The 27,400-nt window shown below is 48.9% G+C and overlaps 1 protein-coding gene across 2 annotated transcripts in view; it reads left to right on the plus strand.

Moving 5' to 3' along the window:
- The first annotated feature begins 2,332 nt into the window (after nucleotides 1–2,332).
- The window catches only part of wnt5a (Wnt family member 5A), a 35,334-nt gene continuing 10,266 nt past the window's right edge, over nucleotides 2,333–27,400 (plus strand). The window contains exons 1-4 of one of the 2 annotated variants that reach the window (XM_031901260.1): nucleotides 2,333–3,117; nucleotides 12,281–12,414; nucleotides 13,109–13,356; nucleotides 23,800–24,092. In XM_031901260.1, the coding sequence (XP_031757120.1) occupies nucleotides 3,109–3,117; nucleotides 12,281–12,414; nucleotides 13,109–13,356; nucleotides 23,800–24,092 (684 nt within the window). In that variant the 5' untranslated portion in view covers nucleotides 2,333–3,108. Of the gene's footprint in view, nucleotides 3,118–10,818; nucleotides 11,039–12,280; nucleotides 12,415–13,108; nucleotides 13,357–23,799; nucleotides 24,093–27,400 lie in introns of those variants that run through there. The other variant, XM_004914179.4, reaches the window with a different exon arrangement.

Genomic DNA, 27,400 nt, shown 5'->3' on the forward strand with positions numbered 1-27,400 from the left:
TGGCACTGTGCCTTTATACAGCCTGGCACTGTGCCTATATATATAGCTGGTCCCCACTCTGGAACTGGCTGGCACTGTGCCTAGTCATCACATTTAAACTAGGCTGGCACAGTGCCTATATGTATTGCTGGGCATTACGGTGGGACAGGCTGGCACAGTGCTTATATGTATAGCTGGGTATCACAGTGGGACAGGCTGGCACAGTGCTTATATGTATAGCTGGGTATCACAGTGGGACAGGCTGGCACAGTGCTTATATGTATAGCTGGGCATCACAGTGGGACAGGCTGGCACAGTGCTTATATGTATAGCTGGGTATCACGGTGGGACAGGCTGGCACAGTGCTTATATGTATAGCTGGGCATCACGGTGGGACAGGCTGGCACAGTGCTTATATGTATAGCTGGGCATCACAGTGGGACAGGCTGGCACAGTGCTTATATGTATAGCTGGGTATCACAGTGGGACAGGCTGGCACAGTGCTTATATGTATAGCTGGGTATCACAGTGGGACAGGCTGGCACAGTGCTTATATGTATAGCTGGGCATCACAGTGGGACAGGCTGGCACAGTGCTTATATGTATAGCTGGGTATCACAGTGGGACAGGCTGGCACAGTGCTTATATGTATAGCTGGGTATCACAGTGGGACAGGCTGGCACAGTGCTTATATGTATAGCTGGGTATCACAGTGGGACAGGCTGGCACAGTGCTTATATGTATAGCTGGGTATCACAGTGGGACAGGCTGGCACAGTGCTTATATGTATAGCTGGGCATCACGGTGGGACAGGCTGGCACAGTGCTTATATGTATAGCTGGGCATCACGGTGGGACAGGCTGGCACAGTGCTTATATGTATAGCTGGGCATCACAGTGGGACAGACTGGCACAGTGCTTATATGTATAGCTGGGCATCACAGTGGGACAGGCTGGCACAGTGCCTATATGTATAGCTGGGCATCACGGTGGGACAGGCTGGCACAGTGCTTATATGTATAGCTGGGCATCACGGTGGGACAGGCTGGCACAGTGCTTATATGTATAGCTGGGCATCACAGTGGGACAGGCTGGCACAGTGCTTATATGTATAGCTGGGCATCACAGTGGGACAGGCTGGCACAGTGCTTATATGCATAGCTGGGCATCACAGTGGGACAGGCTGGCACAGTGCTTATATGTATAGCTGGGCATCACAGTGGGACAGGCTGGCACAGTGCTTATATGTATAGCTGGGCATCACGGTGGGACAGGCTGGCACAGTGCTTATATGTATAGCTGGGTATCACAGTGGGACAGGCTGGCACAGTGCTTATATGTATAGCTGGGCATCACAGTGGGACAGGCTGGCACAGTGCTTATATGCATAGCTGGGTATCACAGTGGGACAGGCTGGCACAGTGCCTATATGTATAGCTGGGCATCACAGTGGGACAGGCTGGCACAGTGCTTATATGCATAGCTGGGTATCACGGTGGGACAGGCTGGCACAGTGCTTATATGTATAGCTGGGCATCACAGTGGGGCAGGCTGGCACAGTGCCTATATGTATAGCTGGGCATCACGGTGGGACAGGCTGGCACAGTGCTTATATGTTTAGCTGGGCATCACGGTGGGACAGGCTGGCATAGTGCTTATATGTTTAGCTGGGCATCACGGTGGGACAGGCTGGCACAGTGCTTATATGTTTAGCTGGGCATCACGGTGGGACAGGCTGGCACAGTGCTTATATGTTTAGCTGGGCATCACGGTGGGACAGGCTGGCACAGTGCTTATATGTTTAGCTGGGCATCACGGTGGGACAGGCTGGCACAGTGCTTATATGTATAGCTGGGCATCACGGTGGGACAGGCTGGCACAGTGCTTATATGTATAGCTGGGCATCACGGTGGGACAGGCTGGCACAGTGCTATAACATAGGCACTGGGGGGGGGGCTGGTTCTGCTTTGAAAAAAACCTCTTCTCGGTTCTGAGTCCAATAAGAAGATGAGGGGAGTGGGTGGCACCTGAGGGAAGGTACGAGGTTCGGGTGAGGGGGCAATACAGGAGCCCAATAGTCCCAACGTCTGTCTTGCACTTCTCTCTGCAGAACGGAACCGACTCGGTCCATTTAAACCGACACTTACATGGGGGGGGGTGCAAAGTGAAAACAATGGAGTGTGAGCAGGTAAGTGTGAGTGTTGCACCTTGGGAAATCCATGTGTGTCACTAGTGGGCACTCACACTCCCCGCAGGGGGTCGGCCCAGTCCCACACTGCAATATACTGGGCGCTACAGCTTTAAGCCCAGCCCGGCTCTAATAGGTCCGCTCACTGCGCCTGCGTCAACTTGAAGTTTTCCCTTCCCTGAGAGCTCAGTTTGGAACAGAGAGAAGGAGACAGGGGAAGGGAGGAAGAGCACCGAGCCCCCAGCCCAGCAGCCCCCCATACACTGACCCCCATCTGCACTAGGGACCCCAGGATATAACCCCCACCCTCTGGATTGCAAGGAGTCAGCGCCCCCCGGGAATTGCAGCAGCGGAACCCACAGCGCCCGGTGCCGGGGAAAGAGAATTTCTTTGCGCTTTCACTGCGTCTTGTCACGACTGTAATCGCCTCCGGTTGGATTGAGAGGAATGAGACGAAATCCTGCTCTGGGGGAGTAAATTGCCGCATCTGGGGGGGGATTGTGTCTGTTACTGCCAGTTGGACTCGGCTGCCTGTTGCCCCCGCTTTGCCCCGTTGGCCGGGCACATCGCTTTGTCTGGATCGCAAATGGTTTGGGAACTGGGAATGCGTCCCAGTCTATGAGGCACCCAGGTCCTATTAACCGACTGGCACTTTGCAGCGAGGAAGAGGAGGGTATATTTGGCTCTACAGGTCCCCAGCCGACTCCTCCATCGAGGTCTAGAAAGGCTCCCGCCCTGAAGGATCTGCTTTTGGGGGGGCACATCGGATAAGGAACCTGCACCCCAGCTTTGGATTCCAGTACCCAAGGATCCTACCAGTTTATTCCTGCCCTGCTTTGGATTAACTTCCATTCACTGGACCCCCCCCCCCCCATCTCTTTCTTGGATTAACCTGACACCCCTATCATTTGGATTACAAAGCAATTTTGCCCTGTTTGCACCATGATGAAGGTAAGTCCTTGTCCCAAGACCCCCCAATTCCTTTAGTGTGAGATCCCAGAGACCCCCTTAGTCCTCAGGTGTCTTACAGACATTTTTCCTGCCCATATTTTGCCCCCGACCTAAAATCATTTTACCAAAACGCGATGCGTAACCCCTAAACATCTACCCATTTACTTGGGGGGGTTCATTTAGACAGTTGGACTGTGAGGGGGGGGGGAATTAACTCTCTCAGTACCTGAAATGGTGTCCATATATATATACCCACTATACAAATACCCACTATTTCTCCATGGTAGTAAGGGGGCATCTACCCTATGAATCGATATTGGTCGGGTCAATTTTAATGCGACTGGGTTGCTCTGCCTTCCAGTGTTGGGCAAAGTCTCTCTGTTCTAGAACCCTTGCCAATTACTGTTTCTTATACCCCCCTCCACCCATAAAAATGCCCTATCTGCCCCACTGAAGTCCCATTATCTTGACGCACACATCTTGACGCACACATTTGCTCCAACAAGTTGTTGGACTTCTCTGGTGACTTTGAGGTTTGTAACAAAGGTTGGCAAAGCACTGTGGGTACAAAGGGAAATCGCAAAGCACTTCACACCTACCCTCTAAGGCCGCTGCTCCTCCTTTACAACCTGGAGAGACCAGAGGAAGAGAATGGGGCTGATATTTATCTCTTATCCTCTGTTTTAGCGCAAGTGCTACCAAACGTTGCTTTTAATTGCCCCTATAAAATAGTCCTCATTGTTCCTGTAGCTGGGAAGTCTGATTTATGGCCCAGGGCACCACTGTCTTTGATGGGGGGGGGGAATAAGCTAAATGACACCCCTCTGCTAGACCCTTAACACCCTGTTCTAAGGAAAGCCCCTTGGAATGGAGGTTTAAATGGGCACCAGAGACCCTTATTGCCCCCACTGGGAAAGGAGAGGTGCCAGTGAGAGAAGTCGATTCCCAGGGATGTGAGAGTGCAATTCGCGTCTGCTGCTGCCCCCTACTGGACAGATATTATTAGCTCCTCATTCCATCACCTACATTTTAGTGGTCTGGATCCTTATGGAAAAGCGGCTATTTTTATTCAGGTACCTGGGGATCTGCCCAAGGGGAGAAATGACTTTTTTTTTTTTTTTTTTTTTACTTATAGTTTAAGCTTTATCCTTACTACACACTATACATTGCAGTCTATGGGACACCTGGCTGAGGATGCTGGGTAAAGGTCTCCAGCCTACAGAGCGTTCCTGGTTGGACATTCTGGGTGGCTAGAGTGTTGTTGCTTGCAGAGCCCACCATGTTTAGCTGAGGGTTCTGGGTAAGGAGTGTGCCCAATACATACAATCTTACAGTCTAGGAATAGGGAATGAGGAGTTCCCCAAGTCTCTTCAACACACACTGTCCTAGTGGGGGGGCATTTGGTTCCCCCTGGACTTTATTAAAGCCACAGTGCTGAGCTGCAGAGCATGTAGATGGCTCTTCTGGGAAACACAGGGTGCTCTGCCGGGGGTGTTGGGTGGGACGATTGCAAAGATCAGCACCCAGGTCCGGACTGGGATTTAAAATAGGCCCCGGCATTCCCAGTACCCAGAGGCACAAACAGCCCCCCCAGCCCAATAAATAGTGACTGTCTGTGGCACCTTACAGCCCCCCCTGGCATTCCCAGTACCCAGAGGGACAAACAGCCCCCCCCAGCCCAATAAATAGTGACTGTCTGTGGCACCTTACAGCCCCCCTGGCATTCCCAGTACCCAGAGGCACAAACAGCCCCCCCAGCCCAATAAATAGTGACTGTCTGTGGCACCTTACAGCCCCCCCTGGCATTCCCAGTACCCACAGGCACAAACAGCCCCCCCAGCCCAATAAATAGTGACTGTCTGTGGCACCTTACAGCCCCCCTGGCATTCCCAGTACCCAGAGGCACAAACAGCCCCCCCAGCCCAATAAATAGTGACTGTCTGTGGCACCTTACAGCCCCCCTGGCATTCCCAGTACCCAGAGGCACAAACAGCCCCCCCCCAGCCCAATAAATAGTGACTGTCTGTGGCACCTTACAGCCCCCCTGGCATTCCCAGTATCCAGAGGCACAAACAGCCCCCCCAGCCCAATAAATAGTGACTGTCTGTGGCACCTTACAGCCCCCTGGCATTCCCAGTACCCAGAGGCACAAACAGCCCCCCCCAGCCCAATAAATAGTGACTGTCTGTGGCACCTTACAGCCCCCCTGGCATTCCCAGTACCCAGAGGCACAAACAGCCCCCCCAGCCCAATAAATAGTGACTGTCTGTGGCACCTTACAGCCCCCTGGCATTCCCAGTACCCAGAGGCACAAACAGCCCCCCCAGCCCAATAAATAGTGAGTGTCTGTGGCACCTTACAGCCCCCCTGGCATTCCCAGTACCCAGAGGCACAAACAGCCCCCCCAGCCCAATAAATAGTGAGTGTCTGTGGCACCTTACAGCCCCCCTGGCATTCCCAGTACCCAGAGGCACAAACAGCCCCCCCAGCCCAATAAATAGTGACTGTCTGTGGCACCTTACAGCCCCCCCGGCATTCCCAGTACCCAGAGGCACAAACAGCCCCCCAGCCCAATAAATAGTGACTGTCTGTGGCACCTTACAGCCCCCCTGGCATTCCCAGTACCCAGAGGCACAAACAGCCCCCCCCAGCCCAATAAATAGTGACTGTCTGTGGCACCTTACAGCCCCCCTGGCATTCCCAGTACCCAGAGGCACAAACAGCCCCCCCCCAGCCCAATAAATAGTGACTGTCTGTGGCACCTTACAGCCCCCCTGGCATTCCCAGTACCCAGAGGCACAAACAGCCCCCCCAGCCCAATAAATAGTGAGTGTCTGTGGCACCTTACAGCCCCCCTGGCATTCCCAGTACCCAGAGGCACAAACAGCCCCCCCCCCAGCCCAATAAATAGTGACTGTCTGTGGCACCTTACAGCCCCCCCGGCATTCCCAGTACCCAGAGGCACAAACAGCCCCCCCCCCAGACCAATAAATAGTGACTGTCTGTGGCACCTTACAGCCCCCCCGGCATTCCCAGTACCCAGAGGCACAAACAGCCCCCCCCCCCAGCCCAATAAATAGTGACTGTCTGTGGCACCTTACAGCCCCCCTGGCATTCCCAGTACCCAGAGGCACAAACAGCCCCCCCCCAGCCCAATAAATAGTGACTGTCTGTGGCACCTTACAGCCCCCCTGGCATTCCCAGTACCCAGAGGCACAAACAGCCCCCCCCAGCCCAATAAATAGTGACTGTCTGTGGCACCTTACAGCCCCCCTGGCATTCCCAGTACCCAGAGGCACAAACAGCCCCCCCAGCCCAATAAATAGTGACTGACTGTGGCACCTTACAGCCCCCCTGGCATTCCCAGTACCCAGAGGCACAAACAGCCCCCCCCAGCCCAATAAATAGTGACTGTTCTGGTCCATCCCTTGGCCTCTAGTTCAGGTGCATCCCTTGGCCTCTAGTTCAGGTGCATCCCTTGGCCTCTAGTTCAGGTGCATCCCTTGGCCTCTAGTTCAGGTGCATCCCTTGGCCTCTAGTTTGGTCCGTCCCTTGGCCTCTAGTTCAGGTCCATCCCTTGGCCTCTAGTTCAGGTCCATCCCTTGGCCTCTAGTTCAGGTCCATCCCTTGGCCTCTAGTTCAGGTGCATCCCTTGGCCTCTACCTCAGGTCCATCCCTTGGCCTCTAGTTTGGTCCGTCCCTTGGCCTCTAGTTCAGGTCCATCCCTTGGCCTCTAGTTCAGGTGCATCCCTTGGCCTCTAGTTCAGGTCCATCCCTTGGCCTCTAGTTCAGGTGCATCCCTTGGCCTCTACCTTAGGTCCATTCCTTGGCCTCTACCTTAGGTCCATCCCTTGGCCTCTAGTTCAGGTCCATCCCTTGGCCTCTAGTTCAGGTCCATCCCTTGGCCTCTAGTTCAGGTCCATCCCTTGGCCTCTAGTTCAGGTGCATCTCTTGGCCTCTACCTCAGGTCCATCCCTTGGCCTCTAGTTTGGTCCGTCCCTTGGCCTCTAGTTCAGGTCCATCCCTTGGCCTCTAGTTCAGGTGCATCCCTTGGCCTCTAGTTCAGGTCCATCCCTTGGCCTCTAGTTCAGGTGCATCCCTTGGCCTCTACCTTAGGTCCATTCCTTGGCCTCTACCTTAGGTCCATCCCTTGGCCCCTACCTTAGGTCCATCCCTTGGCCTCTACCTCAGGTCCATCCCTTGGCCTCTACCTCAGGTCCATCCCTTGGCCTCTACCTCAGGTCCATCCCTTGGCCTCTAGTTCAGCTCCATCCCTTGGCCCCTACCTTAGGTCCATCTCTTGGCCTCTTCATTAGGTCCATCCCTTGGTTTCTATTTCAGGTCCATCCCTTGGCCCCTACCTCAGGTCCATCCCTTGGCCTCTAGTTCTGGTCCATTTCTTGGCCTTTAGTCATGACCCCTCTTTTGCATTCCAGTAACAACCAATATTTTTGGAGAACCTCAAACCCAACTTCAGTTGTGACCCACACCTTGGCCTCTAATTCGGACCCCTACCTTTAGCTTCTAGTTCCGACCCCTTGGCCAGATCATAGCCCCTTGCAGGAACCCGGAATATTTCTGGAGACCCCCAAACTCCCAGCCTCCTGTTCAGCCTTCAGTCCAACCCATATCCTGGAACCCCAGCTATTTCTGGAGAAGCCCAAACCCAGTGGGCCGGTGATTGGCTGAGTCCGTGTAGCACAGAACCAGGCGGCTGCACTCTAATTGCTATTTAAGCGACTCTCTGGTTATTTTTAGAAGGCAGAATTACTCCCAGGGTGCCGGGCTCGATAGGCCAAGTATATTTACTGACAAAATGTCGTTAATCACTTTTTTCGCTTAATTGGTGAGAATCGAATGTCGGTCTCTGCTGAACGCAGTTTTACCTCTTCGATACAATTTGCACAGAACTTTCCGAACCGCTGTGTCCGGGTCCAGATTGACTTTCGTGCAATTCGACATTTCCTACATATTCCACTCTCATGTCCCCCCCAAATCCCCCCCTTTGTATTAATTAACTACTGACTTTGTGCAGTGAGAGGGAACCCCTCTATATTCAGTCAGTCGGCACCAACCCGATCGGTCCAATTCAGTCAGAAACTTTAAATCGGACGTCAAATTTCACATTTTGGGGGATAAATTGAAATCTTTTTTTTTCCTTAAATTTGCGTGTAAATATTATAAGAAATACAACCCAATAATACGAATATTTTCGAATATTTTGTTTTTGTTTTTTTAGATTTATTTCTATGGATTCTATTCCTTTCCTACATTATTTTTTTTACCCTTTTCAACGTTTCAATGTCCCCTTTGTTTGTGGTGAAGTTGCTGAGGATTGTACCCCTCTGATTTATTCGCAGCCCCCTTGCAGTTTCCCTTCATTTACAAAAAATTCAAGTTTAAAGTGTCTTGTAATTAGAAAACACGTTTTTTAGCCGAGGGGGCAAGTTGTACTGGGGGGGGGGTTTAAAATCATTAAAATAGCCACATGGTGAAAAACAGATGCAGTTGGGGGAAAACGTTCCATATTGTACGAAATCGTTTGATTTATCTGAAACAAGTGGGACTTGTTCTCTCGACGAATCTGTTTTATGACCGTTCGTTCGTGTTTAAACGAAGAAATTCGGGGTTTGGGAGTTCAGGGAGTTTCGCTCATTCATTCTCTTTCGTATGTGAAAAACAATCAAAAAATGTCATCGGATTCTGAATGTAGAATTGATTGAAATTGCTGCTTAAATCGATCTATAGTCGCAACGTAAACACTATAGACAAATTCAGACTAAATACGAAGCGACTTACTTTAAACTGCTCTGAATGGTCATTTATTTTTGTATTAATTCTACATGAATTTTCAAACCCTGTGCGTAATTGTTTTGTATTTAGAAAATCAAATGTAAATTAAAAAATATCACAGTGAAGTATGTATGTATATAATATATATATATATATATATATATATATGAGAGAGAGAGATATATATCTATATATCTCTATATATATCTATAGATATATATTTATTTTTACTATATATATATAATATATATATATATATATTAAAAATAAATATATATATATATATATCTATAGATACATCATGTAAAAATATAACATTATAGAATGAAATACTGAGGCTCTTGGTTAATGGAGCGAATCTCACACAGATGCAGTTTTGCTCGCAGGGAACAGAAGGCTCTGGTAGAATTTAAACGATATATATATATAATTTTTAAAGATTTTTCCGTGTCTGTGTAAGGGGCTATATTTATTCCTGGTTATATGAGAGCAGGTTAATGTTGAGGCAAAGCTCTATTTAAAACGCTGAGATATTTCCAGTTTAGATTTCTTCTCCTGTCGTTGTCAGATCCAAATAGAGGGGTTGTAGGGTCTGTTTTATTGAATTATTTTGGGGGGTATTGGGGGCAAATTCTGCCTAGATTCAAAGTTAAACCTAGAACATTAGTGAAGGGGGGATTGTACAGGGAATGGGGTTCGGCCGCCTTGGTCTCCCCTGTAGAAAATTCTTTTCAATGACCAGTAGAAGTAGTTGTTGCTGAAATAATGTGGGAGAACCTTTTGGAGATGTTTGAGAAGATCTAAGGGACCTTCTAGAGTCTAAATCAGATGAAAACCAGGTTTGAAGAATTATCCTTCAGGGCTCTTAGAAGTTTAGATATTTGGACAGATTTGGGGACTTGAACCGGTGACTGGGGGGGGAATTGAACTGGGGACTTGGGGGGAATTGAACCGGGGACTGGGGGGGGGAATTGAACCGGGGACTGGGAGGCTCTGAGACTGGGATTTACTGATATCCTTGGACTTGTCTGGATAATCTAGACTGGAAATAGAGCTTAAGTGAAGGTCAATTGGTGGGTTTCGACTTAAGGGATCTAGAACCTTCTATGGATAATTCTTGCAAAGGTTGGGAGATGTTGGGATTTGGGGGGGCTTAGTCTAAATCATTGAAGAATTGTCCTTCAGGGCGCATTTAGGCTGAGGTCTTAGAAGTTTAGATATTTGGACAGATTTGGGGACTTGGGGGGAATTGAACCAGTGACTGTGAGGCTCTGGGACTGTGACTGAAGGTCAATTGGTGGGTTTCAACTAAAGGGATCTAGAACCTTCTATGGATAATTCTTGCAAAAGTCCCAACCTTTGCAAGAATTATCCATAGAAGGTTCTAGATCCCTTTAGTTGGGTTTTGGGGGGGTTTAACCATAGATTTTATTGAGAAGCAGACTGTTTGGAACCCCATCATCTTGGTTGTGAATTTACTTTGGACTGGGATATATATATAGATGTATAGAATTGTGACTCCCAGCACGGCAATGACGTCTGACAAATGCTGTGACGTCATAGCGTAGGAATTTACCCCCCCCCCCCCACCCCCCATTTTGGCTTTGCCGCTATCTGGAGGTTTAAGAGTCAATGCTGCAGTATTTTCAGCCTCCCAAGTGACCCCCCCCCCCAAACTTTTTTTTCTTTCTTTTTATTTGGCGTAAATCTACGCAAATACTTGTATGTTTTCCCCCCAAATGGCTAATCTATTCGGTGCAACTTAAAGAAAGAAAGAAAAAAAAAATCGCTTTAGCAGAAGTTTGTGCTTTTCAAATCGATTAACAGATGTGCATCTGGGCTGCTGGCAGCTGCGGGGGGAATTGCTCAATCGCTCTGTTATTCGTTCGAGCGTTTGTTTTAAGGGCTTGGACAGCCTTTGAAAATCTATTAGCGCATAAATGATCGCAGGAGGTTGGGACTAGAAGCGAGAGATCTTCATTTTGGCGGAGGGAGCTGTCCCATTGGCAGCAGCAGCGGCGGCGGCGGCGGCGATCGCTCCCGGCCGCATCGCATGGGATCGCATTCATTCTGCCGACTCCTCTGCCCGGGACTTGGGCTTCAGACCTGTGACCCAGGATCTATTGCTGTGGGTACTTCAATAGGATCCCACACCCTTTCCCCCCAATCTTTTATATTGGTATCATCGCTTTCGATTCATTTATCGGCCGATTTACGTTTTAATATTTTAACATTGTGTCTGGCCCCGCAGATACCAGCACACAGGGACTGTTTAGATCGGAATAACTTAAATATTGAGATTTTATGTCCCCCCTGCTTAGGGTGAAGACGCTACTAGTAGCAGCTACTTGTTGCAGCTACAGAAATAGACAATTATTAACAATGCTGATCATTTACTGATAATTGTCAGGGGGCAATTCTCAGTATTGTCTATGGCAGGGGATTTTCTGGTCTTTAGTAGCTGTGAAAAAGTAGCCGCTACTAAGTAGCTCCATGTGTCTTCACCCTTAGCAGAGGCAATTCTCAGTATTGTCTATGGCAGGGGATTTAGTAGCCCTGGCAAGTAGCTGCTACTAAGTAGCTCAGTGTGTCTTCTCCCTTAGCAGAGGCAGTTCTCAGTATTGTCTATGGCAGGGGATTTAGTAGCCGTAACAAGTAGCCGCTACTAAGTAGCTCAGTGTGTCTTCTCCCTTAGCAGAGGCAGTTCTCAGTATTGTCTATGGCAGGGGATTTAGTAGCCGTGACAAGTAGCCGCTACTAAGTAGCTCTGTGTGTCTTCTCCCTTAGCAGAGGCAATTCTCAGTATTGTCTATGGCAGGGGATTTAGTAGCCGTAACAAGTAGCCGCTACTAAGTAGCTCAGTGTGTCTTCTCCCTTAGCAGAGGCAGTTCTCAGTATTGTCTATGGCAGGGGATTTAGTAGCCGTGACAAGTAGCCGCTACTAAGTAGCTCTGTGTGTCTTCTCCCTTAGCAGAGGCAAATTCTCAGTATTGTCTATGGCAGGGGATTATCTGGTGTCTTGTAGTCATGAAAAAGTAGCCGCTACTAAGTAGCTCAGTGTACCTTCACCTTTAGCAGAGGCAATTCTCAGTATTGTCTATTGACATTTTCTGGTGTTTAGTAGACGTGACAAGTAGCTGCTACTAAGTAGCTCAGTGTGTCTTCACCCTTAGCAGAGGCAATTCTCAGTATTGTCTATGGCAGGGGATTTAGTAGCCGTGACAAGTAGCTGCTACTAAGTAACTCAGTGTGTCTTCATCCTTAATTTACTATAGGTTGTTACTGACCCCTTTTCCCATTTTGACTGCATTTTTCAGTGTATTTCCTATTTTTCCCTGACCCCCCCTATCCCCCCCATTCTTTCTTGCAGAAGCTTTTGGCATTGCAGTTCAGAGGAGAAGGTTTGGGGGTCCCGGGCAGTGCAATGGTCTCTCAGCACTTTGTGGCTCTGCTCATCTCTCTCTGCTGCCTGACCCAGTCTGTGGTGGAGACCAGCTCTTGGTGGTAAGCTGAACCCCCACATCTATGGGGGGGACCCCACTATTCTACGCTGCATGTACTTTACTCTATATATTTCAGTATCATTTGATTTATAAATGTTCCAGAATTTATTTTTTTTTTTTTATAAGTAAAATATTTCTACCTCCCCTGCTGACACTTAGGGGTTAATATTGTAAAGTCGCCAATAATAACATTATTTCTGGGAATATTTGCTCCAGTGTATCCATATTTGAAATATATTATTCACCATTGAGTTAATCTAGAGACAATTTGCACTTGGTCTTCATTTTTTATTATTTGTAGTTTTTTTTAATTATTAGAGTAATTGTTCAGCTATTTGGTTGCTAGGGTCCACATTACCTTAGCAACTAGGGAGTGGTTTGAGATATGAATAGGAGTGAATAGAAAAGAAAAGGAATAAAAAGTAACAATAACAATAAAACTGGAGCCTCACAGAGCAATAGGGTTTGGCTGCCGGGGTCAGTGACCCCCATTTGAAAGCTGCAAAGAGGCAGAAGAAGACCAATTGCAAGGTTGCTTAGAGTTGTTCATTCTATAACATTATAAAAGTTAAATTGTTAAATTAAAAGTGAATTCCTCTTTAATGAACAGCGTAGTGTGTTGGGGCATTCTGCCATGTAGATTGCAAGCTCTTGCGGTGAGTATACACAGTGCTGACCTGTGCTTCCCTCTGTAGGTCGTTAGCCATGAACCCGGTGCAGATCCCTGAGGTTTATATCATTGGGGCTCAGCCGCTGTGCAGCCAGCTGTCGGGGCTATCGCAGGGCCAGAAGAAGCTGTGCCAGCTGTACCAGGACCACATGCAGTTCATCGGGGAGGGCGCCAAGACTGGCATCAAGGAGTGTCAGTACCAGTTCCGCCACCGGAGGTGGAATTGCAGCACCGTGGATAATACGTCTGTGTTTGGGAGAGTCATGCAGATAGGTAGGTCTCCTACCCCCCCCAACCCCAAGTACCTAACTGGGTCGGTCTATCTATCTATCTATCTATCTATCTATCATCTCTATCTATCACTATCTATCTATTTATCATCTATCTATCTATCTATCTATCTATCTCTGTCTATCTATCTATCTATCTATCTATCTATCTATCAATCTATCTATCTATCTATCTCTATCTCTATATATATCTATCTATCTATCTATTATCTATCTATCTATTATCTATCTATCATGTATCTATCGTATTCTATCTGTCTATCATGTTGTAAATCTATCCATCTATCTAGCTCTCATGTATTAATTCTATCTATCTATCATCTATCTATCTATCTATCTATCTATCTATCTATCTATCTATCATATTTATTCTATCTATCTGTCTATCATGTATTAAATCTATCTATCTATCTATCATCTGTTTATCATGTATTAAATCTATCTATCTATCTATCTATCTATCTATCTATCTATCTGTCTATCATGTATTAAATCTATCTATCTATCTGTCTTTCTATCTATCATGTATTAATTCTATCTATCTATCTATCTATCTATCTATCTATCTATCTATCTATCTGTCTTTCTATCTATCATGTATTAATTCTGTCTATCTGTTTATCATGTATTAAATCTATCTGTCTTTCTATCTATCATGTATTAATTCTATCTATCTATCTATCTGTCTTTCTATCTATCATGTATTAATTCTATCTATCTATCTATCTATCTATCATGTATTCTATCTATTTATTTATCTATCATGTATTATTAACATTTATTATTAACATTTATTTATAAAGCGTCAACATATTCCGCAGCGCTGAATGAATGTATATATAATATATGTCTATATAGAAACTATAACCAATTCCATTTTTATGGTTACATTAAATATTCCCATGAATACGTGTATTTTCTGTAAATGCGTTTATCTTCCTTTTTAACACAATATTGGTAAAAATCAATGTAAAATTCAGAAAGTGAATGTATGCAGATAATCTCCAGTGTGTGTGTCTGTGTGTGTCTCTGTGTCTCTGTGTGTGTCTCTGTGTGTCTCTGTGTGTCTGTGTGTCTGTGTGTCTGTGTATATATATATATAGCAAATAGACTACACTCACAGCTTTAAAACAAAAGTTGTTATTTTACTGGAAATCCAATGTTTCATTCAGATAAAGTGACTTCATTCAGGGACAAATACTATATATATATATATCTGTATGATAATGTGTATATACTAATATATGAAACTGGAGCAGTCCATGTTGCAGCGGTGCCAGGGGGGGTGCCCCAGTAGAAGCTCGGAGGGGGGGGGGCTCAGGCCTAAATGCCCCGCGTTTCCTACTTCTCTCTATTTTGTCTGCTGAACATTTGTACATCTAATTCCACTTATTAATATATTCCTAAAATCCCCTGGAGGCAAATACACAGCAGTAAAATGGAAACTTTTCTTTCACGACTCCCCCCCCCAACCCCCCCCCAAAAAATCTCCTCTGTTGCAGAATTAAATTACACATGTTCCTGATTTTTTTTTTTTCTTGTTGACATGAACAGTTGGTCTTTGACCCCCATTTCGTTTACCCAACCTGCGCCCCCCCCCCCCCTTTATCCTTCGCTGCCTGTTTGGAGTCGGGTTGAAGGTACTTTTGCTGGAATATCCGGCGCTGGTTTAATCTAAATCTAACCCCCCCCCCATGAGCTGCAATAGGCTGTTCCGTATCCCCCCCCCCCCGGGGGGATTGACTGCTCCAAACTCTCTCCATAAGGAAAAGGGAGAATTAATTCCTCGCACTGATTGGTCGAACAAGAAGCAATTTATAAGGGCAATTAGCCACTTACAGTCAGTGCAGCTTAATGGGGATATTCAGGCTGATTCCTGAAAAGTCCATTCATAGTCCGGGGGGGGGGGGTGGAGGGGGGGGGGTAACTGCCGGCTCCTCAGACTCCCAAACCCCCAGCAATTGGGAAGAGAGGTCAAATGATTCTGTGTCTAGGAAATTTCTGCTCAATATAGATTTCATGTTGTTTCCCTAAGCACAACTTGATTTTTTTTTGGAAATTCAAATAAAATTCCCCCCCCCCCCCCGGCCCGGTTTGATCCATTTAGCAGCCCATTGAAAGGAATTATTTCCATTCGCAACAATGGGCTGTGCCCGCTCCAACTTCCCCATCTGTTTGGCTTCCGCGTCGCAACAGAATTAAATGAGGGATGAATGGGGCAAGGGTATTGGAAATGGCAGTTAGGAAGCCCAATTAGAGAAGGGGCTGCTGGGGGGGTGTAGGGGGTCTTATGTAGAATAAAAAGCTGTGTAATAAAAGTTCTTTATAAAATAAACATGAAAAACAAATTCTTTTTTTAATTAAATCATCCATACCTGTTATAAATGTATTGAAAAACTGAGCTGTCAATCATATATTGCCTGCCCCGCCTCTATGCCGAAGGCATAGAGGCGGGGCAGGCAATATATGATTGACAGCTCAGATTTTTCAATTACAGGTATAGGACCCATTATTCAGAATGCTCGGGACCAAGGGTATTCCGGATAAGGGGTCTTTCTGTAATTTGGATCTCCATACCTTAAGTCTGCTAAAAAATCAATAAAACATTAATAAACCCAATAGGGCTGTTCTGCCCCAATAAGGGGTAATTATATCTTAGTTGGGATCAAGTACAGGTACTGTTTTATTATTACAGAGAAAAGGGAATCATTTAACCATGAAATAAACCCAATAGGGCTGTTCTGCCCCAATAAGGGGTAATTATATCTTAGTTGGGATCAAGTACAGGTACTGTTTTATTATTACAGAGAAAAGGGAATCATTTAACCATTAAATAAACCCAATAGGGCTGTTCTGCCCCAATAAGGGGTAATTATATCTTAGTTGGGATCAAGTACAGGTACTGTTTTATTATTACAGAGAAAAGGGAATCATTTAACCATTAAATAAACCCAATAGGGCTGTTCTGCCCCAATAAGGGGTAATTATATCTTAGTTGGGATCAAGTACAGGTACTGTTTTATTATTACAGAGAAAAGGGAATCATTTAACCATTAAATAAACCCAATAGGGCTGTTCTGCCCCCAATAAGGGGTAATTATATCTTAGTTGGGATCAAGTACAGGTACTGTTTTATTATTACAGAGAAAAGGGAATCAGTTTTAAAATTCTGAATTATTTGATTAAAATTGGGTCTATGGGAGACTGGCTTATCGTAATTCGGAGCTTTCTGGAGAAGGGGTCCGATATCTGTACTTTAATTTTCCATTCAGCACTTCTGCACGTCAATAAAACAGCGCCCCCTTTTGGCTGAATAAAAAGCGACGGTCTGACTGGTCAGTGTAATGTCCCTTTAAGAGACGCTGAGCAAAGGACTTTTGCTTCTTTTTTAATTGCCCTCTATGGAATAGCGTTAGAGGAGCAGCAGCCCCTGGAATGGGAAGTAGGGGCCCCTGCATGAGGGATGGGACGGTGGGTGTCGGAGGGCAACATGTACTGCGTATGTTTAATTACTGTTACAAAGTATCATACCCATTGTCATTGTTCATTGGCCGCCCTGTGCCCATACAGGCTGTATAGTTCTACCCAGCAGTCTCAGCGGTACATTGGCCGCCCCGTGCCCATACAGACTGTATAGTTCTACCCAGCAGTCTCAGCGGTACATTGGCCGCCCCGTGCCCTTACAGACTGTATATTCCTACCCAGCAGTCTCAGCGGTACATTGGCCGCCCTGTGCCCATACAGACTGTATAGTCCTACCCAGCAGTCTCAGCGGTACAATGGCCGCCCCGTGCCCATACAGACTGTATAGTCCTACCCAGCAGTCTCAGCGGTACATTGGCCGCCCCGTGCCCATACAGACTGTATAGTCCTACCCAGCAGTCTCAGCGGTACATTGGCCGCCCTGTGCCCATACAGACTGTATAGTTCTACCCAGCAGTCTCAGCGGTACATTGGCCGCCCTGTGCCCATACAGGCTGTATAGTTCTACCCAGCAGTCTCAGCGGTACATTGGCCGCCCTGTGCCCATACAGACTGTATAGTTCTACCCAGCAGTCTCAGCGGTACATTGGCCGCCCCGTGCCCATACAGACTGTATAGTCCTACCCAGCAGTCTCAGCGGTACAATGGCCGCCCCGTGCCCATACAGACTGTATAGTCCTACCCAGCAGTCTCAGCGGTACATTGGCCGCCCCGTGCCCATACAGACTGTATATTCCTACCCAGCAGTCTCAGCGGTACATTGGCCGCCCTGTGCCCATACAGACTGTATAGTTCTACCCAGCAGTCTCAGCGGTACATTGGCCGCCCCGTGCCCATACAGGCTGTATAGTTCTACCCAGCAGTCTCAGCGGTACATTGGCCGCCCTGTGCCCATACAGACTGTATAGTTCTACCCAGCAGTCTCAGCGGTACATTGGCCGCCCCGTGCCCATACAGACTGTATAGTCCTACCCAGCAGTCTCAGCGGTACATTGGCCGCCCCGTGCCCATACAGACTGTATAGTTCTACCCAGCAGTCTCAGCGGTACATTGGCCGCCCCGTGCCCTTACAGACTGTATATTCCTACCCAGCAGTCTCAGCGGTACATTGGCCGCCCCGTGCCCATACAGACTGTATATTCCTACCCAGCAGTCTCAGCGGTACATTGGCCGCCCCGTGCCCATACAGACTGTATAGTTCTACCCAGCAGTCTCAGCGGTACATTGGCCGCCCCGTGCCCATACAGACTGTATATTCCTACCCAGCAGTCTCAGCGGTACATTGGCCGCCCCGTGCCCATACAGACTGTATAGTTCTACCCAGCAGTCTCAGCGGTACATTGGCCGCCCCGTGCCCTTACAGACTGTATATTCCTACCCAGCAGTCTCAGCGGTACATTGGCCGCCCCGTGCCCATACAGACTGTATAGTTCTACCCAGCAGTCTCAGCGGTACATTGGCCGCCCCGTGCCCATACAGACTGTATAGTTCTACCCAGCAGTCTCAGCGGTACATTGGCCGCCCCGTGCCCTTACAGACTGTATATTCCTACCCAGCAGTCTCAGCGGTACATTGGCCGCCCCGTGCCCATACAGACTGTATAGTCCTACCCAGCAGTCTCAGCGGTACATTGGCCGCCCCGTGCCCATACAGACTGTATAGTTCTACCCAGCAGTCTCAGCGGTACATTGGCCGCCCCGTGCCCATACAGACTGTATAGTTCTACCCAGCAGTCTCAGCGGTACATTGGCCGCCCCGTGCCCTTACAGACTGTATATTCCTACCCAGCAGTCTCAGCGGTACATTGGCCGCCCCGTGCCCATACAGACTGTATATTCCTACCCAGCAGTCTCAGCGGTACATTGGCCGCCCCGTGCCCATACAGACTGTATAGTCCTACCCAGCAGTCTCAGCGGTACATTGGCCGCCCCGTACCCATACCGACTGTATAGTCCTACCCAGCAGTCTCAGCGGTACATTGGCCGCCCCGTGCCCATACAGACTGTATAGTTCTACCCAGCAGTCTCAGCGGTACATTGGCCGCCCCGTGCCCATACAGACTGTATATTCCTACCCAGCAGTCTCAGCGGTACATTGGCCGCCCCGTGCCCATACAGACTGTATAGTCCTACCCAGCAGTCTCAGCGGTACATTGGCCGCCCCGTACCCATACAGACTGTATAGTCCTACCCAGCAGTCTCAGCGGTACATTGGCCGCCCCGTGCCCATACAGACTGTATAGTCCTACCCAGCAGTCTCAGCGGTACATTGGCCGCCCCGTGCCCATACAGACTGTATAGTTCTACCCAGCAGTCTCAGCGGTACATTGGCCGCCCCGTGCCCATACAGACTGTATAGTCCTACCCAGCAGTCTCAGCGGTACATTGGCCGCCCCGTACCCATACAGACTGTATAGTTCTACCCAGCAGTCTCAGCGGTACATTGGCCGCCCCGTGCCCATACAGACTGTATAGTCCTACCCAGCAGTCTCAGCGGTACATTGGCCGCCCCGTGCCCATACAGACTGTATAGTTCTACCCAGCAGTCTCAGCGGTACATTGGCCGCCCCGTGCCCATACAGACTGTATATTCCTACCCAGCAGTCTCAGCGGTACATTGGCCGCCCCGTGCCCATACAGACTGTATATTCCTACCCAGCAGTCTCAGCGGTACATTGGCCGCCCCGTGCCCATACAGACTGTATAGTCCTACCCAGCAGTCTCAGCGGTACATTGGCCGCCCTGTGCCCATACAGACTGTATATTCCTACCCAGCAGTCTCAGCGATACATTGGCCGCCCCGTGCCCATACAGGCTGTATAGTCCTACCCAGCAGTCTCAGCGGTACATTGGCCGCCCCGTGCCCATACAGGCTGTATAGTCCTACCCAGCAGTCTCAGCGATACATTGGCCGCCCCGTGCCCATACAGGCTGTATAGTCCTACCCAGCAGTCTCAGCGGTACATTGGCCGCCCCGTGCCCATACAGACTGTATATTCCTACCCAGCAGTCTCAGCGGTACATTGGCCGCCCCGTGCCCATACAGACTGTATATTCCTACCCAGCAGTCTCAGCGGTACATTGGCCGCCCCGTGCCCATACAGACTGTATATTCCTACCCAGCAGTCTCAGCGGTACATTGGCCGCCCCCTGCCCATACAGACTGTATATTCCTACCCAGCAGTCTCAGCGGTACATTGGCCGCCCCGTGCCCATACAGACTGTATATTCCTACCCAGCAGTTTCAGGGGTACATTGGCCGCCCTGTGCCCATACAGACTGTATATTCCTACCCAGCAGTCTCAGCGGTACATTGGCCGCCCCGTGCCCATACAGACTGTATAGTTCTACCCAGCAGTCTCAGCGGTACATTGGCCGCCCTGTGCCCATACAGACTGTATAGTCCTACCCAGCAGTCTCAGCGGTACATTGGCCGCCCCGTGCCCATACAGGCTATATAGTTCTACCCAGCAGTCTCAGCGGTACATTGGCCGCCCTGTGCCCATACAGAATGTATATTCCTACCCAGCAGTCTCAGCGGTTCATTGGCCGCCCTGTGCCCATACAGACTGTATATTCCTACCCAGCAGTCTCAGCGGTACATTGGCCGCCCTGTGCCCATACAGGCTGTATAGTTCTACCCAGCAGTCTCAGCGGTACATTGGCCGCCCCATGCCCATACAGGCTGTATAGTCCTACCCAGCAGTCTCAGCGGTACATTGGCCGCCCCGTGCCCATACAGACTGTATAGTTCTACCCAGCAGTCTCAGCGGTACATTGGCCGCCCCATGCCCATACAGGCTGTATAGTCCTACCCAGCAGTCTCAGCGGTACATTGGCCGCCCCGTGCCCATACAGACTGTATAGTCCTACCCAGCAGTCTCAGCGGTACATTGGCCGCCCCGTGCCCATACAGACTGTATAGTCCTACCCAGCAGTCTCAGCGGTACATTGGCCGCCCCGTGCCCATACAGACTGTATATTCCTACCCAGCAGTCTCAGCGGTACATTGGCCGCCCCGTGCCCATACAGACTGTATATTCCTACCCAGCAGTCTCAGCGGTACATTGGCCGCCCCGTGCCCATACAGACTGTATAGTCCTACCCAGCAGTCTCAGCGGTACATTGGCCGCCCCGTGCCCATACAGGCTGTATAGTCCTACCCAGCAGTCTCAGCGGTACATTGGCCGCCCCGTGCCCATACAGACTGTATATTCCTACCCAGCAGTCTCAGCGGTACATTGGCCGCCCTGTGCCCATACAGGCTGTATAGTTCTACCCAGCAGTCTCAGCGGTACATTGGCTGCCCTGTGCCCATACAGACTGTATTGTCCTACCCAGCAGTCTCAGCGGTACATTGGCCGCCCCGTGCCCATACAGACTGTATAGTTCTACCCAGCAGTCTCAGCGGTACATTGGCCGCCCCGTGCCCATACAGACTGTATAGTTCTACCCAGCAGTCTCAGCGGTACATTGGCCGCCCCGTGCCCATACAGACTGTATATTCCTACCCAGCAGTCTCAGCGGTACATTGGCCGCCCTGTGCCCATACAGGCTGTATAGTTCTACCCAGCAGTCTCAGCGGTACATTGGCTGCCCCGTGCCCATACAGACTGTATAGTTCTACCCAGCAGTCTCAGCGGTACATTGGCCGCCCCGTGCCCATACAGACTGTATTGTCCTACCCAGCAGTCTCAGCGGTACATTGGCCGCCCCGTGCCCATACAGACTGTATAGTTCTACCCAGCAGTCTCAGCGGTACATTGGCCGCCCTGTGCCCATACAGACTGTATAGTCCTACACAGCAGTCTCAGCGGTACATTGGCCGCCCCGTGCCCATACAGGCTGTATAGTCCTACCCAGCAGTCTCAGCGGTACATTGGCCGCCCCGTGCCCATACAGGCTGTATAGTCCTACCCAGCAGTCTCAGCGGTACATTGGCCGCCCCGTGCCCATACAGACTGTATAGTCCTACCCAGCAGTCTCAGCGGTACATTGGCCGCCCCGTGCCCATACAGGCTGTATAGTCCTACCCAGCAGTCTCAGCGATACATTGGCCGCCCCGTGCCCGGGCAGACTGTATATTCCTACCCAGCAGTCTCAGCGGTACATTGGCCGCCCCGTGCCCATACAGACTGTATAGTCCTACCCAGCAGTCTCAGCGGTACATTGGCCGCCCTGTGCCCATACAGACTGTATAGTCCTACCCAGCAGTCTCAGCAGTACATTGGCCGCCCTGTGCCCATACAGACTGTATAGTCCTACCCAGCAGTCTCAGCGGTACATTGGCCGCCCTGTGCCCATACAGGCTGTATAGTACTACCCAGCAGTCTCAGCGGTACATTGGCCGCCCCGTGCCCATACAGACTGTATATCCCTACCCAGCAGTCTCAGCGGTACATTGGCCGCCCCGTGCCCGGGCAGACTGTATAGTCCTACCCAGCAGTCTCAGCGGTACATTGGCCGCCCCGTGCCCATACAGACTGTATAGTTCTACCCAGCAGTCTCAGCGGTACATTGGCCGCCCCGTGCCCATACAGACTGTATAGTCCTACCCAGCAGTCTCAGCGGTACATTGGCCGCCCCGTGCCCGGGCAGACTGTGTGCAATTCATATGGCAGCTGGACTCACATTTCAGAGAGAGGGAAAGGAATATGTTTCTCATAAATTAATAGAAACCGTGTGCAGACTCTCTGTGTTTATACTCATATCCCCGGGCTTTAGGGGCAGATAGAGAGAGAGACATGGGCTCATTGGGAGCATTAAACCTCTCTCTCTCTCTCTCTCTCTCTCTCTTACTCACTCTGTCTCTCTCTTTCCCTCTCTCTTTCCCTCTCTCTTTCCCTCTCTCTTACTCTCTCTTTCCCTCTCTCTAACTCTCTCTTTCTCTCTCTCTTTAATCTTATTGTAAAAAAGAGTTTTTACCTCTATACATTTACTTTGGAAAGTGTTGCAGTCAGTGTGTCCCTGTGTGTGGGGGTCTCTGCTTTACATCATATTGTTCTCATTAATTGACCAGAAAGCTGGGGGTTTGGGGGGGGGGGTTCCAGGTACGAGACCCCCCCCTAGTGGAAAGGGTAACTACACTGGCTCTTGCCTACATCTGATTTACAGGCAGATAATGCACTTGGATTGCTGATACCAAGAACTGCCCTTGCCCTGTGGGGAGGCCGCTTGGGTGGGGGCAGAAGAGGGTCGGGCAGATTTTCAGAACTTTATATTGAATTGTAAGCTTTTAGGAGCAGTCGGGGTCAGACTTGGCAAAGGAATGAGGAAAGGCTTAGGCCCTATCTGGGGAGCCACAAATGCCGACTGCTCAATTGCTCTATTGGTCCAAACGGTTAATAGCACTGTCCCTTTATAGCAGTTTCACATTTGTCCTGTCCATGTGTCTATACAGGGGTCTGTGATGCAATTTATGTCTGTACGATAAGGGTTAATCACTTGCGTCTCCATGAGAAGCGTCTAAGTCATCACTCTGTACAGCAAGGAGTTAATTGTGCTCACCCCCATATAAATGATTGTAAACTGCGACCCAGAAGGCCACTGTTGTATATGTACGATAAGGGGTTAATAATTCTCACCTTCATTCTAGGATTCTCAATCATTAACAAGGTGTCACTAGCACCCCAACAAGGGGTTAATAATTCTCATTTCTAGAAAATGCCTTAGAGGGTTGACAAAAGTGAGTTTGCCCAATAAATGGTTAATAATTCCTTTCGCTATAAGTCACAAAGTATTTGTACAAGAAGGGGTTAATAGTCAATGTAACTCAAAGCACAAGGCTGCAGTTGTGTTTGTACAAGAAGAGGTTAATATTCTTCATAAAAATGTATAAACCACTACATTTGTGTCTGTGCAATCAGGAGTTAATACCCCCCCATATAATCATTTTGGACCCACCCCCAGGGCAGCTGCATTAATTGCCCCCTCTATGTTTGCAGGTAGCAGGGAGACGGCCTTTACCTACGCCATCAGCGCCGCAGGAGTAGTGAATGCAGTGAGCCGAGCCTGCCGAGAGGGGGAGCTCTCTACATGTGGCTGCAGTCGGGCCGCCCGACCCAAGGACCTACCCCGGGACTGGCTATGGGGCGGCTGTGGGGACAACCTGGATTATGGCTACAGGTTTGCCAAGGAGTTTGTGGACGCCCGAGAAAGAGAGAAGATTTACCAGAAAGGATCCTATGAGAGTTCCAGGCTTCTCATGAACCTGCACAACAACGAGGCAGGAAGGAGGGTGAGTGAACCCCGAATTATATTGGGTCTGAGCCCCGAATTATATTGGGTCTGGGTCCTGAATTATATTGGGTCTGAGCCCTGAATTGTATTGGGTCTGAGCCCCGAATTATATTGGGTCTGAGCCCCGAATTATATTGGGTCTGAGCCCCGAATTGTATTGGGTCTGAGCCCCGAATTATATTGGGTCTGAGCCCCGAATTATATTGGGTCTGGGTCCTGAATTATATTGGGTCTGAGCCCCGAATTGTATTGGGTCTGAGCCTGGAATTACATTGGGTCTGAACCGCGAATTGTATTGGGTCTGAGCCCCGAATTATATTGGGTCTGGGTCCCTAATTATATTGGGTCTGAGCCCCGAATTATATTGGGTCTGAACCCCGAATTGTATTGGGTCTGAGCCCCGAATTGTATTGGGTCTGAGCCCCGAATTGTATTGGGTCTGAGCCCCGAATTGTATTGGGTCTGAGCCCCGAATTATATTGGGTCTGAGCCCCGAATTATATTGGGTCTGAGCCCCGAATTATATTGGGTCTGGGCCCCGAATTATATTGGGTCTGAGCCCCGAATTATATTGGGTCTGAGCCCCGAATTATATTGGGTCTGAGCCCCGAATTATATTGGGTCTGAGCCCCGAATTATATTGGGTTTGGGCCACGAATTATATTGGGTCTGAGCCCCGAATTATATTGGGTCTGAGCCCCGAATTATATTGGGTCTGAGCCCCGAATTACCGTGTTTCCCCGAAAATAAGACACTGTCTTATATTTTTTTAAGCTCCCAAATATGCACTAGGTCTTATTTTCAGGGGATGTCTTATTTTTCCATGAAGAAGAATACAGTACACATTTATTCCATCATTTGGGTGAGATTTATCGCCCAGCCCTAGGTGGGTGTCTTATTTTCGGGGGGTGCCTTATTTTCCGAGGGGGATGAAAAATCGGAGGGGTGCCTTACTTTCCTATTTTTGGGGAAACAGGGTATATTGGGTCTGAGCTCCGAATTATATTGGGTCTGAGCCCCGAATTATATTGGGTCTGAGCCCCGAATTATATTGGGTCTGAACCCCGAATTGTATTAGGTCTGAACCCCGAATTGTATTGGGTCTGGGTCCCTAATTATACTGGGTCTGAACCCCGAATTGTATTGGGTCTGGGTCCCTAATTATATTGGGTCTGAGCCCTGAATTGTATTGGGTCTGAGCTCCGAATTATATTGGGTCTGAGCCTGGAATTACATTGGGTCTGAACCGCGAATTGTATTGGGTCTGAGCCCCGAATTATATTGGGTCTGGGTCCCTAATTATATTGGGTCTGAGCCCCGAATTATATTGGGTCTGAACCCCGAATTGTATTGGGTCTGGGTCCCTAATTATATTGGGTCTGAGCCCCGAATTATATGGGGTCTGAGCCCCGAATTGTATTGGGTCTGCATCTCGGGGCTACGTAGGCCCAATTCCTTCCCTACCTGATTGCAATGCTCGCTTCCACCACTAGTGGGCACACTGGGGCATTTAAAGGGAATCTGTTACCCACACATAAATCGGAGGGGTGCCTTACTTTCCTATTTTCGGGGAAACAGGGTATATTGGGTCTGAGCTCCGAATTATATTGGGTCTGGGCCCCGAATTATATTGGGTCTGAGCCCCGAATTATATTGGGTCTGGGTCCCTAATTATGTTGGGTCTGAGCCCTGAATTGTATTGGGTCTGAGCTCCGAATTATATTGGGTCTGAGCCCTGAATTGTATTGGGTCTGAGCTCCGAATTATATTGGGTCTGAGCCCTGAATTGTATTGGGTCTGAGCTCCGAATTATATTGGGTCTGAGCCCGGAATTACATTGGGTCTGAACCCCGAATTGTATTGGGTCTGAGCTCCGAATTATATTGGGTCTGAGCCCGGAATTACATTGGGTCTGAACCCCGAATTGTATTGGGTCTGAACCCCGAATTGTATTGGGTCTGGGTCCCTAATTATATTGGGTCTGAGCCCTGAATTGTATTGGGTCTGAGCTCCGAATTATATTGGGTCTGAGCCCGGAATTACATTGGGTCTGAACCGCGAATTGTATTGGGTCTGGGTCCCTAATTATATTGGGTCTGAACCCCGAATTGTATTGGGTCTGGGTCCCTAATTATATTGGGTCTGAGCCCGAATTGTATTGGGTCTGGGTCCCTAATTATATTGGGTCTGAGCCCCGAATTATATTGGGTCTGAGCCCCGAATTGTATTGGGTCTGCATCTCGGGGCTACGTAGGCCCAATTCCTTCCCTACCTGATTGCAATGCTCGCTTTCACCACTAGTGGGCACACTGGGGCATTTAAAGGGGATCTGTTACCCACACATAAATGTATTTAAAAATCTGAGCTGTCAATCATATATTACCTGCCCCGCCTCTATGCCGCAGAGGCAATATATGATTGACAACTCAGACTTTTCAATTACAATCACTTTTACTTTCCATTCAGCGCTCCCTAGATATCACCCAGATGGCAAATGTATAGGATTTTGGGGTGAAACAAAGCTTTGCCTTAATAACAGTCTATACAAAATGGCGGCTGCCTGCTGGTTGTGATTGTGTAAATTCCAAGACTGAAGGAAAAAGAAATCTATGATTTATACAGTGTCAGTAAAGTCAGTAAATGCCACGTTGCTGTATATTGCAGTTGGGCTGCACTGGGGGAAGCAGGTCCTTTGTACCCTAGGCTTGTGCTGGGGGTGTCGGTAGCACCGGGTTGGGCTGGGGGTGTCGGTAGCACCGGGTTGGGCTGGGGGTGTCGGTAGCACCGGGTTGGGCTGGGGGTGTCGGTAGCACCGGGTTGGGCTGGGGGTGTCAGTGCTTTTCAGATTGTGGTGTTGTAGTGTATTGTGGCACTGGCAGTACCAAGTCTTTGGCCCCAAGGCTGAGGCTGTTTGGGTACTGACGGCCGGTGCTGCTGGGGCACGGCGAGTGTTAGCTGTTCGGTTGTGCAAGTGGGTTTGTCTGTAAAGTTGTGTTGCACTGAGGTGTCTTTGTAATGTCGGTTTGTGCTGTTATAATTGGGTGTTTGGTTGTGATGCAGGCATGCTGGGAGTGTGTTCTGTTGGGTTCTGATGATAGTACTGGGCCTGTGACCATCACGCTGGGTTCTGCCGGCCCATTAGTGTTGTGTCAGGACGGTTCTGGTGCTATGAGGCCGTTGGCATTAATGTTGTGCTAAGCACTTTGCTTGTTCTGTTGTGATTGTGTGATAATGTCATTGGGTGGGCTGGGTTTGTGCCGAGCTGTAATGGGCACCCCGTGTTGGGCTGTAATGGGCACCCCGTGT

Source organism: Xenopus tropicalis, chromosome 4 (assembly GCF_000004195.4).
Source record: "Xenopus tropicalis strain Nigerian chromosome 4, UCB_Xtro_10.0, whole genome shotgun sequence".
Lineage (NCBI taxonomy): Eukaryota > Metazoa > Chordata > Amphibia > Anura > Pipidae > Xenopus > Xenopus tropicalis.